At 45.5% G+C, this 17,500-nt stretch overlaps 1 protein-coding gene across 1 annotated transcript; it reads left to right on the forward strand.

Annotated features, from left to right (window-relative positions):
- The first annotated feature begins 239 nt into the window (after window positions 1-239).
- Window positions 240-6,893, forward strand: ISCU (iron-sulfur cluster assembly enzyme). Its single transcript, XM_016160058.2, has 5 exons — window positions 240-392; window positions 1,930-2,043; window positions 2,928-3,038; window positions 4,850-4,928; window positions 6,387-6,893. The coding sequence occupies exons 1-5, from the start codon at window positions 279-281 to the stop codon at window positions 6,470-6,472; spliced, it is 504 nt and encodes a 167-aa protein (XP_016015544.1). The 5' UTR covers window positions 240-278; the 3' UTR covers window positions 6,473-6,893.
- The last annotated feature ends 10,607 nt before the right edge of the window (window positions 6,894-17,500 follow it).

The raw sequence follows: 17,500 nt of genomic DNA on the forward strand, positions 1-17,500 counted from the left end.
CAAACTTGGGTTCCGCACTCCAGCCTGCAATCCTCTTAGATTCAACACCCAACACGGAGGACGTGCCCTCCAGCGACCTCAGACCTGCCCGCTCCGCGCCCCGCCCCCCGAGGGGCGTGGTCAAGGCGGGGCCAAAGCACGAACACGTGCACAGAGCGGAAGGGCGCAGGCGCGAAGTCCTGGTGATGTCGGGGCGCGAGTTCTAGCTAGAAGCCGACTCGCGGGCGCGCCCCGCGTCTCGGTTCCGCGTGTAGACTGCGCAGGCGCAAGCCTGCAAGATGGCGGCGGCGGGAGCTGGCCATCTGAGGCGGGCGGCTTCGGCTCTGTTGCTCCGGAGCCCGCGCCTGCCGGTCCGGGAGCTGTCAGCTCCGGCCCGGCTCTATCACAAGAAAGTAAGGTCGGGCGAGGGGGTGGGCGGGGTCCGCATTGATCAGGGGGCGGGAATGCGAGGACCTAGCCTGAGAAAGAGTGGCCACCGGATTCTGCGCGGCCTGGGGAGCCCCCACTACGGCCAGGGGTAGGGACGGCGCCCAGCCCTGGATGGAGGGCCTGCCCTCTCTCACAATGTTGTCTCAACTAATTTTCCCTCGCTGCGCAGTGACACTAACCGCGCATGAAATAAAAATGATTGCCCGTGGGCCCAGCTACTGGCTGTGATGCCGGGCATCCTAGCCTTTAAACATCCCAACAACCCAGGAAGGAGAGTCCTTTTATGACCTGCCAGCCTGACTCCGGAACGAACACACACACACACACCCCGGCTTCAGCCAAGCCACTGCCCTAGCCAAGTGACCTTGGGCAAGTCACTACCCTTCGCCAAACTATTTCCCCATTTGTAAAATAGGTATATCAGCAGCTCCCTACATGAGATAATGTTTGAGAGCCCTCGACATGATGCCTCGCACATAGAGGCCATCCCATCTGTGGTGCCGCTGTTGTTATTCTTGTAGGAGCTCATAGCCTCCGGGTGGAGTCAGACACGTAACCAGCAGTTATAATGTTTTTATTTTCATTTTGTTTTGGGACTGGGGGCGGATGTAGGGATTGGTATGTAGTTTGCAGCCTTTGCCTTTCAGGGATGTAAAATCCCTTAGATGTGAGATTCTCGCACTTGGGAAACAACTAAAATTTGCGGCATATCAACATGGGGCAAAAAGTCCAAATTGGATATCATCTTGTACGTCCTTGGGCTTGGAGTCAACATCTATCGTCGGATCAGTGGGGGGAGCAGGCCTGGAAGATCGCTATACTTAAGGCTAACTGGTAAACAAACCTCAAGGCCTTCTCTGTGCCAGTTTGAATAGATATTTTTTTCTGTTCTGGCTTCAATACGTTGCCAAGGACTTTGCTCCTCCTCCTCCCGGGGGTGTGTTTTGTTGACACTACATGCTGAATGAATTCGGGCTTGCAGTCTCGGAGCCACCAGGGTGTGCTGCTGCACCAGGGCGATTTCAGGACGCTGAACCGAATGAAGCTGATATTTATCATGTACAGAACCAGACACATTCCATAGCATTGTTCCTGTAATAGTCTCCTTGAGGCTTCTGGGAAAACCTCCAATTTATGGACCATAATTATTTTTAATGTTTTAATAGTAATCATTCTTTAAGAATGGATTTTATTTGGAAATAAAAATGTTGTATGAGCCCAAACCTAGCAACTTAGGTGGGTAAAGGTCAAATAATTATATGTGGTTAAAAACCCTATGGAACTAAGACATGATTTTGCCAGTTTTTCTCCAGTATCTCAAATCTCTGAAGATAGTGGAAAGAAGATACAAAAAGACTTTGGATCACAAATGGTTCTCCTTGACATGAGTGTAAGCCTTCCCACCCAGGTGAAGTTCAGGTTGCTGACGTCAAGAAGCTTACCATCAAGTCAGTGCCAAAAAAAGAGTGATCATGATTTCTCTTAACTCTCTCATTTCAGGTTGTTGATCATTATGAAAATCCTAGAAATGTGGGGTCTCTTGACAAAACATCTAAAAATGTTGGAACTGGATTAGTCGGGGCTCCAGCATGTGGTGATGTAATGAAATTACAGGTACAGATGATTTTCACCTTTGATGGTAATGGTATCCCCATGCTTATACAATGTTTCATAGTTTACAAATTATTTGCACATATGCCATTTCATTCAATCTCCATTTTGATTCCTATGAGATAGGATGAGTCAGTGTTACAAATGATTAGAAATGAGAAATGAATCCTCATTCTCCTGCTAGTATACTATTCGGACCCTTTCTGATGTAGTAAACTGATCTCACTTTTCTACTCACTGAATCAGCTTAATTCCGACTTCAGCTAAGTAAAAGGTTTTGTGAATTTTACTGACAATCAATTCAGCTAGCAATCCCCAATGAAATAAGCAATGCAATAAAACAAACCTCCCCCAAATTGGAGACAAGAGAAAGGTAGTGACTGGCATTCTGGATAAACTATAGCTTTATCCACAATCTGCTTCATCATGGTGGGTGGGCAGCTTGCCAGAGTCTTTATGTGTATCTTAGAAAATAGAAACAAGGCAGGATGGAACCACTAAACTGAATATAATTTGATACCCAAGAAAAAAGCATTAACTAGAGACCATTAGTGCAGATTCTCCCAGTATTTTAAGAGGCAGATTGACCCAGCAGCCATAAGAACTTTATAACCAAAAAATAAGTTAGGGTTGCAAAAACAAAACAAAACAAAACAAAAAACTGCGGAGGGGGCATGTTTTTCAGCTGATCTTTACCAGGTAGGTCTATATAATTCTGTATAGTTGTTCCTACATTTAACATTTTGTCACTGAACTCTTTGAAACAAAGCAAACTCAGTAATTAATGCCAAAACTTAATGTGGAAAGCAAGACCAAAGCTGGGGAGAGCCCCAGTGAACTTCCATGAGTACCAGGTTCTACAGGGTGATCCAACTCCTCTTTTCTAGATTCAAGTGGATGAAAAGGGGAAGATCGTGGATGCCAGGTTTAAAACATTTGGCTGTGGTTCTGCGATTGCCTCCAGCTCCCTAGCCACCGAATGGGTGAAAGGGAAGACGGTAAGGTTGCTCACAAATCTGAAAGAATTAAATCACATTCTCTACAAACCTGACTCTCAAACAAGGGAAAGACTGGGGCACGGGACTGATTTTTTTCTAAATATTATTCTAAGAATTTCTTTTTAATATCTCTTACCCAGATTTTAATTAAATTCTTCTCCACGTGGAATTATGGGTAATTTTGTTGTGTTTTTTTTTTAATTGGGGGCGATTGTTCATCATTTTTGTTTGGGAGTTTTGATAGTGTTCTGTTTTTCATTAAATAGAAAAAAAAAATGTCCTCTCCTCTCCATCTAACAAAATAGAGCTGAAAAGAAATCTTTGGCTTTCTCCAAGGTTGTTGTTATAATTTCTTAGGTGTCTTCAGTCATGTCAGGGGGTATTGTGTAGTGGCTTTTCTTGTTTATTTCCTCCCATCGTATTTCAGGAAGGACTGCAAGTAGCTTAAAAGGATTCAGGAAATAACAAACTGGCCTATGCTAAAAGAGGGATTGAAGAATCAAAAACAGTGAGGATAAGGACAAAGTGAACAAATATCAAAATAATCCAGGTGGCTGGTTACAGACCCTCTGAGAGGTGATAAGAAAGGCCGGAACATCTTCCTTTTCTCTGCCAAAGCCTCTGCAGCTGCAGAAGTAGAAGATCCCAAATCCAATGAAGAGCTGGACTTTCTAAAATGTAGTCATCATTAAAACTTCTCAGAAAAGTCATACAGCAGGGTGTTCATCTTTGTGGCCCCAAGGGACCAAGTTCAGGGAACTGAGTCATGGAGAAGCATGCTTGGGGAGCTGGGCAGCTCTAGCAAAGCAGTATGCCAGGCCAAATGTCACCTGCTTCCTGTGGATCTTCTGGCTTAGCAAACTCCTGGGCCAAGGAAGCACAGACCTGGACCTGTTCTGACAGGAAGTGGCTCTGATTTGTTAAGAACTGTCCACAGGAAAAGGGGAGGTGAAGAGACAAGGTACCTGTGCTTCCTTTCCAATTCTCAACCCTTAGAAGACTATGAGTTGTGATCAGAAAATGGAGGAATGAAGCCTTTCTTTGACCTTGAGATCCTCCCATCTGAGTGTCCAGGAACAAAACTTAAATCATAATTCGGTGGAGTTAGAGGAATTGGGAAATTGAGGGATAGGTGAGGCAACCTGGCTTTCCTTAAGACAGTGGGATTCTGTTCCATGTGGGTAAGGAACTGGCTGCCTCCTGTTTTGCCCTCAGGCTCTCAGCCAAACCCCAGGTATCATTTTCAATCTGTGTGGAGGAAATAGTCTCCTTTCAGCAGAGGATGAATGAGCCTAAAGAGCTCTCATCTCAAGACCTGTCTGTGCCACTGCCAGAGTGCCACGGGTCTATCTGACATATCTCCAACCTCCCTGATGCCATTCGGCATTTTTCATCAAGGAGTCTTATTCTAAACATTTCCCATAAGCATTGGAGAAGCCGACATTTACAAAACCAGCATTGAAATTCACTGCCCTTTTTAAAAAGACTCATGTTGCTGACTTCCAGCAGATCCCTGAGAGATTTCTCACAAGTCCTCTCAGCCTGTGGAAGCATCTTCGCTGGTCTTTGCCAGCCTTGCACACACCTGCCGAGCACTGCAGTTGTGTATACTTCATATCTGAGAATCTCAACTACAGCCTTGATGCACAGTGGGGGTCCTGAGAAGGTCCTCAGCCCCTTGTTTGGGTTATTAACAGAAATCATTTCCCACCCCCCTACTCTGAGGGCCTCTTTGACTTTCCCTTTTTTATTATCTGTCCCTCAAGGTAGAGCTTCACTAACACTGCTTCTCTTTCCTGTATGCATCTCAGGTGGAGGAAGCCTTGACCATCAAAAACACAGATATTGCCAAGGAACTCTGCCTTCCCCCTGTGAAACTGCACTGCTCCAGTAAGTCTCTGCTTTCCAGGATGCCAACAAGCCTGGACAGTGGGAAGGGATTTTGTAATGGCATCAACTTGCGTTTGTGTTCATGGGGTCCATCTTTATAACCTTCAGAGGGCTCGAGCCCCAGGAGAGTCTCCAGGAGAGTCATACAGGAGGTAGCGTGCACCAGGCATCATGCTGAGCACTTCGAGCATCATTTCTAAACCTCAGAAGCCTCCAGGCCACAAGAGGTGTCATTACCTCTCCTTTAAAACAAGGAAACGGAGGTTCAGGTTAAAGCACCCCAGTCACATGGCTCCTAAGTAGGAGAGCCAGGATCTAAGTCCCAGTCTTTGATTCTGGAATCAGTACTGTTCCCACCCCAATGTAGTAAAGTTAGGACCAGCAGAGGGGAAGAAATTAGCTTTCACCATAATCCTGTTCGTGGCATATTTCATCACTTCTGTCCATATTCTGTTGCTGTTAGGGTCTGCTTCTGTGTATATGGGATGACTGAGCCCAGTTGTGCAATACTCCCCTCTACCCTGTCATAAGAAAAAGCCTCGAAGCTTAAAGACTGATACTTGGCCTTCCAGTTCAGTCTCTGTCTTAAATCTACAACTAATTTCATCTTTTCTTAACCTTGGGAAAGGAGGGAATGAGAAACAACAGCCTTGACATATTGATGGAGATTTTCTGACCAAATTAGTTAAAAACCAGCAGAGAGCCAAGCCGCTTGCTAGGGTAAGACTCACCTGAGAAGGACTGAGTACTGGGACAAGGACACGCTGGTGCATTCTTCAAGGAGTCTGCTAAAACCCGTGTTCTTTCCACTTGAGCTAGAATTTCAAGTACCCATGAATAAAGGCCATAGCTTATAAACATTTCACATGGCTTCAGAAAAACCCCAGCCTTTTCATTAGGTTTTCTTGGGTACTGAAACCTTGAGCTAAAGGTCTCTGATGTTTGCTTGCTTTCTGCTGTCATTCCAGCTCTCAATTTTTATTTTTCCCCATAACCTCACTTTTAATATCAACTCCAAAATAAATTTTCAAACTTGAAATCATTAGAGGATCATGTGGCAGACGCCATCCCATCAACAAATGACGTGGCCAACATTACACTAACCAGCTTATCCAGCATCCGCTACGTTTACTCCAGACTTTCGTGTAAGCAGATGAGAACTAACCAATGTTGTCCCCACTGTGCATCACATAATCCCAGCAAGAAAAGCATGAATGATTGTCCATTTTTACAGGAGGGAGTGGATTCCAAGAGGCTAAGGAGCTAGAATCCCAGGTATTAACCTCACTCTGTCTCCAAACCCACCGTAGGAGGAATCCAGCTCTGGAAACAGCTGGCTGGCTTCACCCTGGCTAGGGGACTGTGATGCCATGTCTAGCACCACTGCCCTCCGGCTCTTAAAGACTTCATTTCTCAATGTCTAGAAACTTAGGCTCTCTTTCCTTCCCTTACTTCCAGTGCTGGCTGAAGATGCGATCAAAGCCGCCCTGGCTGATTACAAACTGAAACAAGAACCCAAGAAAGGAGAGGCAGAGAAGAAGTGAGCCCTAGGCAAAGATTCCAGCAGGACACATCAGCTGCTTGCCCACCCGCCATGCTGTCACCGTAGATTTCAGAAGCCCCTCGTGCTGCAGTGAGCTATACAATACACACATTTTGATGTTCACTTTGTGGCTCTAATGCAAGCAAAATATACAGCTTAATTGTTCTGAATCCTGTGGTTTCTTTCAGCCCACTTTTGTCGCCTTAACCCAGTTTCTATATATTTTGAATTGTGTATATGGTCTCAAAATCTGTAATGAAGTCTCGAGTTTTGAAAGTGCGTGAAGTACATGAAGATCTATTTTACCTGAATTCATTTTGGGGAAGATGGCCAATAGAATGTCTTATGATTCTTCGATAGAACTAAGTATTGTACATAAGACATCTGCATATATGCAGTAAATAAAAGAATGTAAGACAATATTTTTGTCTCCTAAGCCTTGTCTCTTGGCTTCCTCACTCACCCCAGAGAGTTTCCAAAGCTCCTTGGTGTTCCCAGATGCTGGACCATGATGACACATGCACTTTTCTGAGCAAATGGGAGTGAAAACTGCACGGAGACTTTTACAAAGCCACATGTGTATCATGTTTTATGAAATGGGAGAAGGTGAAAAGAGGTAGCCATCACTTTTGGTTGCTCTTCGCAAAGAACAGAAAATTCCTTTTGTAATTTCACTGACTTGCAAAATCTAAAATCTGGCAAACTCTGGCTTAGACAATACCCTAAAGTGGTGGACAAAATAGATAAAGAGCACCTGGGAAATTGAATGAGTTTAAAATTCAGAATTTACCCTTAGGTCTAGACAGGTGATTCCAGTTTGTGTGGTGGCAGATAGGCCATAGGGAAGAAACTTCTTTGTTCCATTCTTTGTCCTGCACAAGTGGGACGTTTACATGGTTCATTCTGAACTGTCTTTATGTGTACAGTGAGCTAAAGTTGGAAACATCCATCCCTAGCTCATATGTTCTAATCACTGTCCCTCTGTGCCCTTATCTCCCTCCCCCAGGGTTGAAGGGGAGGGTATACCCACAGCCATACACCAACTAAAATCCCACTAAAGGAGGCTCAATGTTCTAGTGAAAACATAAAATAAAAATACCAGCTGAATCTCAATTTTCTTTCAACTCTCCCAGACTAAGTTTGTCTTTTCTGATGGTGGTTTTTCTGTTGTTCTTATTCAGACATAGGCTGGCTGCCTCTTCTCTTAAATATACCTCCTCTGTTAAAATATATTTTAAAATCCTCTGGGTTCTTGGGAGGGGCACAGAACTTCAAAGGCCATCCCCTCCACAGCCTGTGGCTACGACAGAGCGGGACTTTTATAATCTCAAATTAGAGCCACCAGGTGGAACCATGTCAGATTTTTCTTTGTGGCATGTTCTACTATTTAATTCACAGTCTCTCTAGGCTGTATTGGTCTCTTTCCCTTCTTTATTATATGTGGTAACACTGCAATTCCCCACCACTTTTCTTTGTAATTTTTTTTAAATGAGACATTTTTGTCCTGGTTAACATCCTCTGGGAGTTGAAGCTGAATTCTACACATCAGAAACGTCTCATAAACAGCCCAAACAACATTACCAGGATAGCCCAAATCTCAAAATATATGGTTGTGCAGCTAAAAGAAATGAGTGGGTTTTTGTTTTTGTTTTTGTTTTTAATTTACATTAAACACTCCTTTTCCCAGACAAATCTAGTTTTAACCACACGAGGGCATCAGATACCCTTCGGTGAGCTCAAGTACAGGGCGTATTCTGTCTCCAAGTGGGTCTTGGCATCTCCAAGTAAAATCTGCCATGGAGATCTTAACGTGAGTTATGATAGTCCATCAAGCACCCACGCCCTGTGCCAGGTTCTTATATCTGTAATCCTGTTAAGTCTCATAACAACCCACTGAGGTTTGTTTCAAACAAGAAAACTGGCTCCATGGGTCAACTGACTCAAGGCAGCTCACTTGGGCTGTGTGACTCTAAAGCTCAAGCTTCTCCCACCTCGTTTCCTTCCAGCAGAGCATACCAAGGATTCTGACTTCACATCAGCCGCTCTTCTGTGCCCTGAGCATCACATGAATAAGATGAACCAACCCGGGATGAGCCCTAATTCATTCATTTGGCCAATCCATCACCAAGCACTGCGGCCCTCGCCCTGGCTGTGCATCATAGTCGCCAGGGAGCCAAATTTCATCCCAAAGCCCAGTTAAATCCTATGCCCTGGGGGTGGGGCCTAGGCACTGGTTTTATTAAAAGCTCTCCAGGAGTCTCTAATGTGCACCCATGGGTGGGAACCACTATGAAGTACTGTACGCTTTGCAAAGCATTTGGGTAAAATTGTTTCAGTAGATGCTCACTGTCTTCTGAGGTGTCACACTTCACATATCTAAAGAGCTTTTGAATCCCTTCCTCTCTGCCCACCTTGGGTTTGCCTTAGTCCAGGCCTTCATCATCCCTCACTTGGCCTCCTCATCGGTCTTCCTGCCTCCAGTCTCACTGTCGCGATCCATCTCCCACATGGCCACCAGAAGGATATTTCTAAGCAAAACTCTGACCCTGTCACTCCTCTGCTTAAAACTCATCCATGACTTGCCATTGTCTTTCAGACAAATTCTAAACCTGCTACCACATTGGTCACTTTGTTCCAGCTACACTGAACCTTAACTGCAGGCCTCTGCTCATCTGTTCCTGCTGCCAGGAAGGCCCTTGCCAGGCATCTTCGCTTAACTTCCACTCAGCCTGGGAGCCTCATCTCAGGTATCCTTTGGGAAGCCTCCCCTGATTTCCCTGGGCTAAGCTAGGTGACCCGCTATACTCCTACAGTCTCCAATACTTCTCTAATCACATATGTATCATAGATAGCATTGTAATTTGCTATTTTCTTATCTTTTTATATCATCACCCAGAGAGTCTTCTTTTAATATAAATTACTTTTTTCAATTTTAAACAGGTAACACACTATTTAACAAAATTCAAACAGCTCGAAATGGAACGGCGTGATATATGTGTTTCCTTGCCACCCCTACTAATTCCCCAGTCTCCTTCCTCAGAGGCAATCTCTGATACTTGTTTCTTAGATGTCCTTCCAGAAATTTTCTAGGCATATCCAAGTATATATATGTTTAAATAGTCTACCCATATTTTTTCTTTTTTTACGCAAATGGTAGCTAACACACTTCCCAGACTTCTGTATCTTTTTCTTTTTTTCTTGAGTCTATTTCTTCTATCAGTTCCTATAGACCTGTCTCAATCTTATTAACAGCTACACAGTATTCTATATATGATGGTCTGAAATTTAGTTTTCTGTTGATGACTGTGTGGATTCTTTTCATGGCAATGTCTTAACTAGCGAACCCAACATCTGCTACAGTTCTTGACTTACTAGGGGCTCCATGAATGCTTATTAAATGGGTAGACAGGCGAGTGGATGGATAGATGGATGGACGGATGGATGGATGGATTGATGGGTGGGTGAATGGGTGGGTTTATGTGCAGGTGGATAAATAGATGGTTGGGTAGGTCGATGGATGGGTGAGTGAATGGGAAGGTGTGTGAGTGGATGAGTACGTAGATAGATGGATGGACAGACGTGATTAGATGAGTGGCTTTATGGGTAAATGGATACATAGATGGGGAGTAGGTAGAGACATACATGGGTCTATGGGTGGATAGATGGTGGGTGGGTGGATGGATGGATAGATGGATAGATAAACAACAGAAGCTCAGAAAAGCAAGATGCTCTAGCTGAGATATCCTGCCCACCTCTCACCCCCTTCAAAGCACCACACCACAGCTCTGACAATACCTCTAAGCTTTCCTAGATGTTGTACCTGGATTTCAGCCACTTGGGACCACATCAGAATGCAGTTTTAGAACATTGCATTAAGCATTGTCTTGTCAAAACTAGCTGTGTCTACCATCATATCTCCTTAAAAAGCCAAGCAAATGAGAGATCACCTCTTTACGATTTAGGCCTCTTGAACTTGAGGGCAAAGTGCAGACTCTGCGTCCATCTTCATGAGAGGACAGAAGACTTCTTTCTAGGTCCCACTGAGTCTTGATAGAGTTGGGGGGACCCTGCAGGTGAGCTCCAGCCTCAATCAGAAGATGGATATGGAGTGCATCCCTCATCAATGGCTCTTTCTGGCCTGTCTGCTTGCTTTTTCCACCCTCCAAGATGACATCAGCCAAACTTCCAAAATGCTACCTTTCCAGAGAAGACTGCCTCTACATAGGGAAGCAGCATCAGGACCAAGCAGGGTGAGCTTGGAGAGTCAGTCAGACAGAGTGGGTTCAAATGCTGGTTACCACTGTGCAACCCTGAACAAGACCCTTCGACCACCCCAAGCCTCAATTTATTCATCTGCAAGACAGGAATAATAATAGTGCCTACCTGGTCGGATTTACATGACGATTAAATGAGATAGTGCATAATAAAAAGCACATTGCACATAAAAAGAGTTCATTGTTGTTATGGCAGTTGTCATGATTATGCATACACTTCAGCCTTGACTCTACTAGGCACAGTTTCTGGGTGTTTTATAGTGATTACCTCCTCAGAAATCCTAAAATACTATGATTATCCCATTTTACAGATGAAGAAATGAAAAGGTGATCTGTCCAAGATCACACAGACAGGAAGTAGTGGAGGCAGAATTCTTGCCCAAGGCTACTACACTATTCTCTCTACTGCTATTATTATTATTACTATTAGCATTAGTACTATTATTACCATTACTAGTAGTAACTATTGTTACCATTACTACTATTGTCACTACTACTACTAGTAGTAGTAGTAGCAGTAGTACTATTTTTTAAATACTGTAACCTCCAGGCTTCCCACTTATGGTATCTTTGCCATGGGAATATCCCTTGCAGCAAGGCCTCCGAAATTATGCAAAGCTGTGTTCTTGCTGCACCCATGGAGGAGACACACTGACATGACTTTTGTCACACATGACTTGACAGGCAAGCTCGCTCCATAGTGCATGGTCAGCCACAGGGCACAGCTATTCCCCAGGCCCAGCCTCAAATACCACCAGCACCTCCCTACCAAGCTATCTTTGGAAATGTCACATTAAACACTCCCACTCTTGGCTTAGCTTCAGAGAAGCCCAGCTCTCAGAATAACTCTAAAGGCACCCCGGGTGAGGACAATTCTTGCTGCCCTGGAGCTTCTGGTACAAAAGAGGTTCCAGGGGCCTCCCTTCCTGCTCCTGGGGCCTCAGGACAGTGGGTCAAAGAGTTGGGCTGGATCCCCGTCAGCCCAGACATCACATGCAGCCCTGTGTCACTGACCCCTTTTGTGCAGGACCTCAAGACATTAGGGAACAATCTTGGATGGGGACTTGGGGCCTTGGTTTCTGATCTCCGCTCTGCCATGATCTTAAGCAGATATGTAACTTCTCTGAGCCTCATTTCCCTTGCTGAAAAATCAACAGAATACCAGCTCCTAAGTTGTAGAAGTGATGTGAGGATTAAAGAAATATCAAATATAAAGAAAAAAAAAAAAAAAAAAGGAAAAGGAAAAAAAGCACCGCGCCAGGAATGTGGCATGTGCTCAGCACATGTGAGCTATCATCACCATCATCCACACCACCATCATCACCATCATCATCGCCACCACCAACAATCATTGCTGCCATAACTATCACCATCACCAACCTCAGCAGCAGCAGAGCTGTCACAATTGTGGTCGTCATCATCATTACTATCACCATCATCTCTGCTATGGACTAAATTGTGTCCCCCTAAAATTCATATGTTGAAGCCTTAACCCTCAGTGTAACTGTATTTGAAGATAGAGTCTTCAGGAGGTAATTAAAGTTTTTTAAAAAGTCATAATGATGGGGCTTTAAAAGGAAGTGTCTCTCCAAACACACTCAGAGGAAAGGTCATATGAGGCCAGATCTACAAGCCAGGAAGAGAGCCCTCACCAGAACCTCTACCCTATCAGAACCTTGATCTTGGACTTTACAGCCTCTGGAACTATGAGGAAATTAATTTCTCTTGTTTAAGCCACACCGCCTGTGGTATTTTATTATGGCAGCCCTGGCAGACTGACACATCCACCATCACCAACGTTGTCAGCATCAACATTATGACCATCATTGTCATTATCATCAACATCATCATCATCATCATTATCATCAATATCATCACCATAATCATCATTAACACCATCACAGTCATCATCAGAATATCGCCATCATCATTGTTACAAGTCAAATTCCTCAGGTGATTCCAAAGGTTATTATTCGGGAGTGTTCTTGGGCTCAGACACCCATGGAAAAGCAGTTATGAATGCAGGATTGGGCAAAGGGAGGAGACAGGCAGCAGGCATAGCCCCAACTAAAGTGTCTGTTGACCCTCTGAGGAGCTATCAATTCGATCATCCCTCAGAGCTGTCTGGTGTTGGGGCCCCTATCATTTACATTCTCTAAAATTTATCGCACTGTTGGGTTCAAGACTTCTTCTTCTTACTCTTTTTGTCCAAAGGAGATTTGCATTTTACAAGAAGAGGGGCCAAGAGCAATGCTTAGTACCAATGAATAAATCATTAAGTGTGGAATTCCAGGCATTTGTTGGGCTCACTATCTGGGGCAGAGGAGCTTTGTGGGAGCTTCTCATACTGTCCCACTTGCCCTTCAGCCCCAGAATCTTGCTTGCTTTCTCACAACAGCAGGGCGCCCCTGAGGACAATCTCCCTTCGAGCGGGTACTCATCCATTCCGACCCCAAAGGCCCCAGGGTAGTGCAGCCCTGCTTCCTGGAAAGGCTTCTTTGGTGGCCACGGGATCTGAGTCTCCTCTCGACCTTTCCCACTCTTTTTTCTAGGGAGCTGAACCAAAGGACAGTCTGCTCGTGCAGGCGAATCCTTTTCTGGCCAAGTTAACCTCAAGGGAGAGAGCTTGGGTCAGGGATGCCTGCACTGAGTGAACCCAGGCAAGCATGGACCTCTCTCATTTGTCCTCCTTAGATGGAGAGCTTGAAAGGGGCTGTTGCAGGATTAAACGAGATTATGTGGACAAAGTGCCCAGGACAACTGGGCACATCATAGGTGCTTACTAAATAAATGCTCATTCATTCACAGGACAGGCCCTTAGCGGGTAAAACGAGGCAGGAGAAGGACTCAGGAGGGAGATCATGCTTCTGCTTTATGCAGAGCAAGAACCTCTCCCTGGCATCCAAAAACCTGCCTGACCCAGGTTTTGCTCACTTTTTGCTTCACTCAGCCCACTCCAGTCCCATTGGCCTCCCTGCTTTCCCTTAAATTCACCAAGCTCATTCCTACCTCAGGGCATTTGCACATGCTGGCCCCTCCGCCCAGCATCCTCTTCCCCAGAGCTTCATGGGGCTGCCTCCTCCATTCAGGTATCACTTTAAATGTCATCTCCCCATACAGGCCTCCCCCTCCACCCTGACTTAAGTAGAAATCCATGCCTACTCACTAGGTCATTACACTGTTGTTTTTCTTCATAGCACATAACGCTCTGGATTTGTCTTGCTCAGGAGAGTGTGTCTGAGGATTCACCGTTAAATCTCTGATGCCTGGAACAGTCACTGCATACAACAAGGGAAGTGCTCGCAAAGGCTTATTCTGGCCATGGGCCTGTACCCACAGTGAGGGCCCTGAAAAAACTAGGAGACAAGAGATCCAAACTTTTCTCCCTCTCTGTATTTGTAGTTTATCTGTAAAGTGAGGGTTTGAACCCAATGAATCCATATTCCCTTCCAGCTCAAACAAAAAAATTCCACAAACTTGGACATCTTCACCTTTTAGCCAATAACCAACTCATGCCAGAACATGATTCATCTCTGCCGATTCTGCCTAGCAACTGGCCCTTCTCCCCACACCACGAACCAATACCCCCGCCCCCCCTCCACAAGAAAAATTCCTCCCCCACCACATACCCGCCCAGCCTTCCCATGCCCCTCCTCCTTGGGCATCCTGGAGAGGAATGCAAGGCTTCAAGATTCCCCCCTGTCTGTCTGCCACCAGCATTTTAAAGCAACCTCAGAATGTCTCAGGCTATGTCTGGAACAAGTAGGGGGAGCGCCTCCCCCCCTCCCCGGTCGGTCGGATTAGTACAGGAAACAGCAGCAGAACCCAGGCAGATGGAAAGCGCTGACCCAGCGCGAGGAGATCGTTTCTATTCTGATGCCTCGCCCTCCTCTAGTGTCCAGTTCCTCAGGCCTTGAAAACTGTCTGCATTTTAGGGAGAAAGAAGAGACAAGAAAATGTGAAAGAGTGGGAGGGTCCACACTTGAGACAAAGCCAGCTTGTTTGGGTTTCTTAGGAATGTTTTTATCCAGTTCCCCACAGTGAGAAAAAAAGAATCATCTCATCATAGGAGATATGCGGAAGCATTTGATAAACTTCAAAACCTATTTGCAATACAAAATTTTGGTAATCCAAGAATAGAAAGTAATTTCCTTAACTTAAAACAGTGCATTTACCAGAAAAGCGACAGTAAACATTATGGCTACTGGAAAATTTTGGAAGCATTCTCAGCAAGATTGGGAATAAGGCAAGGATGTCCATTACCACCACCGGCTCCACCATCACCACCTCCACCTCCACCATCGTGGACCACATGCATCACCACCACCTTCACCTCCACCACAACCACCAATCATGTTGAATTAGAAGTTCCAGCCATTGCAATAAGACACACACACACACACACACACACACACACACACACACAGTGAAGAGCATAGACAGGAAGCTATGAAACAGTCACACATGGATGCTTCAATCATCTATCTACCTAGAGATCCTTCTTGAATGGGAACCCAGAGAGTCAGGTAACCTGGGATGGTGATCTGCCTCAGCCATTACCTTTCTGGGTGACTGGGGGATCTCGGTTTCCTCATTTGTAGGTCAAGTGATAGCACTATAGCAATTGTTTGAAAACTATGCTCCACTGAGCTCCAGGGGCCCCTGCAGGGGCCAAAGGGAGGCAAACAAATGCCCTGGGTATCCTATCCCTCTTGACTTTCATTCAACTTCTGTTAGCATTTTTAGTAAGAGTTTATTAGAACAAAAGATTTTATGGCTCAAAAAAGTTGAAAATCAACAAATACACAACCAACACAAGTGGCGACTAAGTATAGAAACAGGTAATTCATAGGAGAGAAACTCTGTCTCACCTAAATGAGAGAAAAGCCCCTATATTACCAGTAATCGGAGAGCTAACTAAAACAATGGAAGACTATATGTCACCCATCCAATTGGGAAAAAAAACTAAAAACTAGCTGTGTTGTCAAGGATATGGGGAAATGGGAACACTCTTAGACCAAGGTAGGAGTGGAAATGGGTGACATATCTTTAAGGAGTCATTCGGCAGTATCCCTGATAATGCTACACATGTCCCCTTTGACCTAGCAAACCCACCGGTAGGACCTAGGAGCACGTGCGTATGAGGGATATCCTTGGAAACACATGATGACACAAAGGCTCTCCAGCTCTGCCATCTGTGATCGCCCTTTGTGCACTCTCTGGGAGAGTGCACAGGCCCCGCCGACAGACCAGAAGGAACCCTGAACTGACTCCACGCCAGAGACAGCCAAGCCCAGGTAAACTGCAGTCTGGGCTCACCCCTCAAGCAGGTGACGTCTGTGTGTGAGACAATCACGTCAGGGCTGCTCCCTGGAGCTCAGAGCTCTTTCCCCACCTGTACGGTAGACCACTACCCATAAGGAAGTTGAACTCTGAGGCCAGAACTCGGACCCAAGCCCTCTCCCCAACTCACCCGCTGTGTGACCCCGGACAAGTCACCTCACATCTGTGGCACCGCATTCATCAACAATCCTCTGAGCTGAAATGGTTTCTTCCTCAGCTAAATGAAGCTGATCGAACCAACTTCATAGGGATTCTGCACATGAAATCATTTATGTGAAAAGCGAATTGGGAAATATTGACCATATTTATGTTCTGGACCCTTGTCCTGAAGCAAATTCTCTCTAAATATCCTTTCACTTGACAGAACCAACATCTTTTTAACTCTCCCTCACTTATGGGTATGTAGGGAGTTCCTTTTTTGCTCACTTATTCTAAACAATGCTGGCCCAAACATCCTTGCACATCCATCTCAGGGTCGACACACCTATTTCTGTAGGCAGTTTCCAGAAAGACTGTCTGGGGCAAAGAGCAAGGACATTTACAACTCTGACAGATGCTGCCATATGACCCTCCAAAAAGGCCGTTTCTCTCTCACTCCGGTCTGCTCAAAACCAGACAGTGCGAAGATCAGATCTAGACAAAGACAAAACGTTCTTATCTTATGAGGGGCCGTGAGAAATATTCGAAAGTCTTTCTAACTGGCTCCCCAATGGCTTGCCCAGTCCTTCCAGCCAGCAGGCCAGGCTGTGAGGAAACTGGCTGTGGGATCAGCCTGTTCCACTTAGGTTAGCTAGAAGAAAGGACTTCCTGATAAAGGGTTTGTTCGGATGCTGGAGAGATGACCAAGGGAGCTGAGAGATTTCATTGAAGGGTCTCTCAAAATGGGGAGCGTTTGATCTCTCTGGGATGGATTAAAGGGGGAAAAAGAAACCAGGTTCTCCTGAGGCCTTCTTGTCCAAGAATCAAGTGATTATTTTTATTTAGAGGAAAATGGCATCTGGCATCTCTTTCCCCAGGTGCTAATAACACCTCACAGGAACATAGAGTTTGAAGCCCACCAGCTGTCTGAAATTCAGAGCAAGCCTCCTTCTTCCCTTTGTCAGAGATGAGACTGAGGCCCACAGAAGCACAACCAGGGAGGGGGCAGTGTTCGACATCCACCCCTGGGATTCAGACCCAAGGCCAATGCCTGCCCAGGGCCCCCTACCTCCATGTTCATTCCCCCCACCCCGAGAGCCCCAGGTCTGTGGCTTAGACTCCAGGGCCTGTGGACTCCCCCTTTTGCATGCAGCATCCTGGTCACCCCAAGGGCTTTGGAGTCCTACAGGCTGACTTGGTTATTCACCGGTCATGTGACCTCTCGCTGGCCCTTTTAGCATATTCTGTAAAATGAGTATAAAGGCAACCTATTG

This window comes from Rousettus aegyptiacus, unplaced genomic scaffold (assembly GCF_014176215.1).
Source record: "Rousettus aegyptiacus isolate mRouAeg1 unplaced genomic scaffold, mRouAeg1.p scaffold_m13_p_5, whole genome shotgun sequence".
Lineage (NCBI taxonomy): Eukaryota > Metazoa > Chordata > Mammalia > Chiroptera > Pteropodidae > Rousettus > Rousettus aegyptiacus.

What these genes read in the sequence shown, in the direction of transcription:
- ISCU (XM_016160058.2), top strand. Translation starts at nt 279, where the DNA reads ATGGCGGCGGCGGGAGCTGGCCATCTGAGGCGGGCGGCTTCGGCTCTG. An exon ending in GTGATGTAATGAAATTACAG is followed by an intron (nt 2,044 to 2,927) that starts GTACAGATGATT and finishes CCTCTTTTCTAG; the next exon opens with ATTCAAGTGGATGAAAAGGG. An exon ending in TGTGAAACTGCACTGCTCCA is followed by an intron (nt 4,929 to 6,386) that starts GTAAGTCTCTGC and finishes CCTTACTTCCAG; the next exon opens with TGCTGGCTGAAGATGCGATC.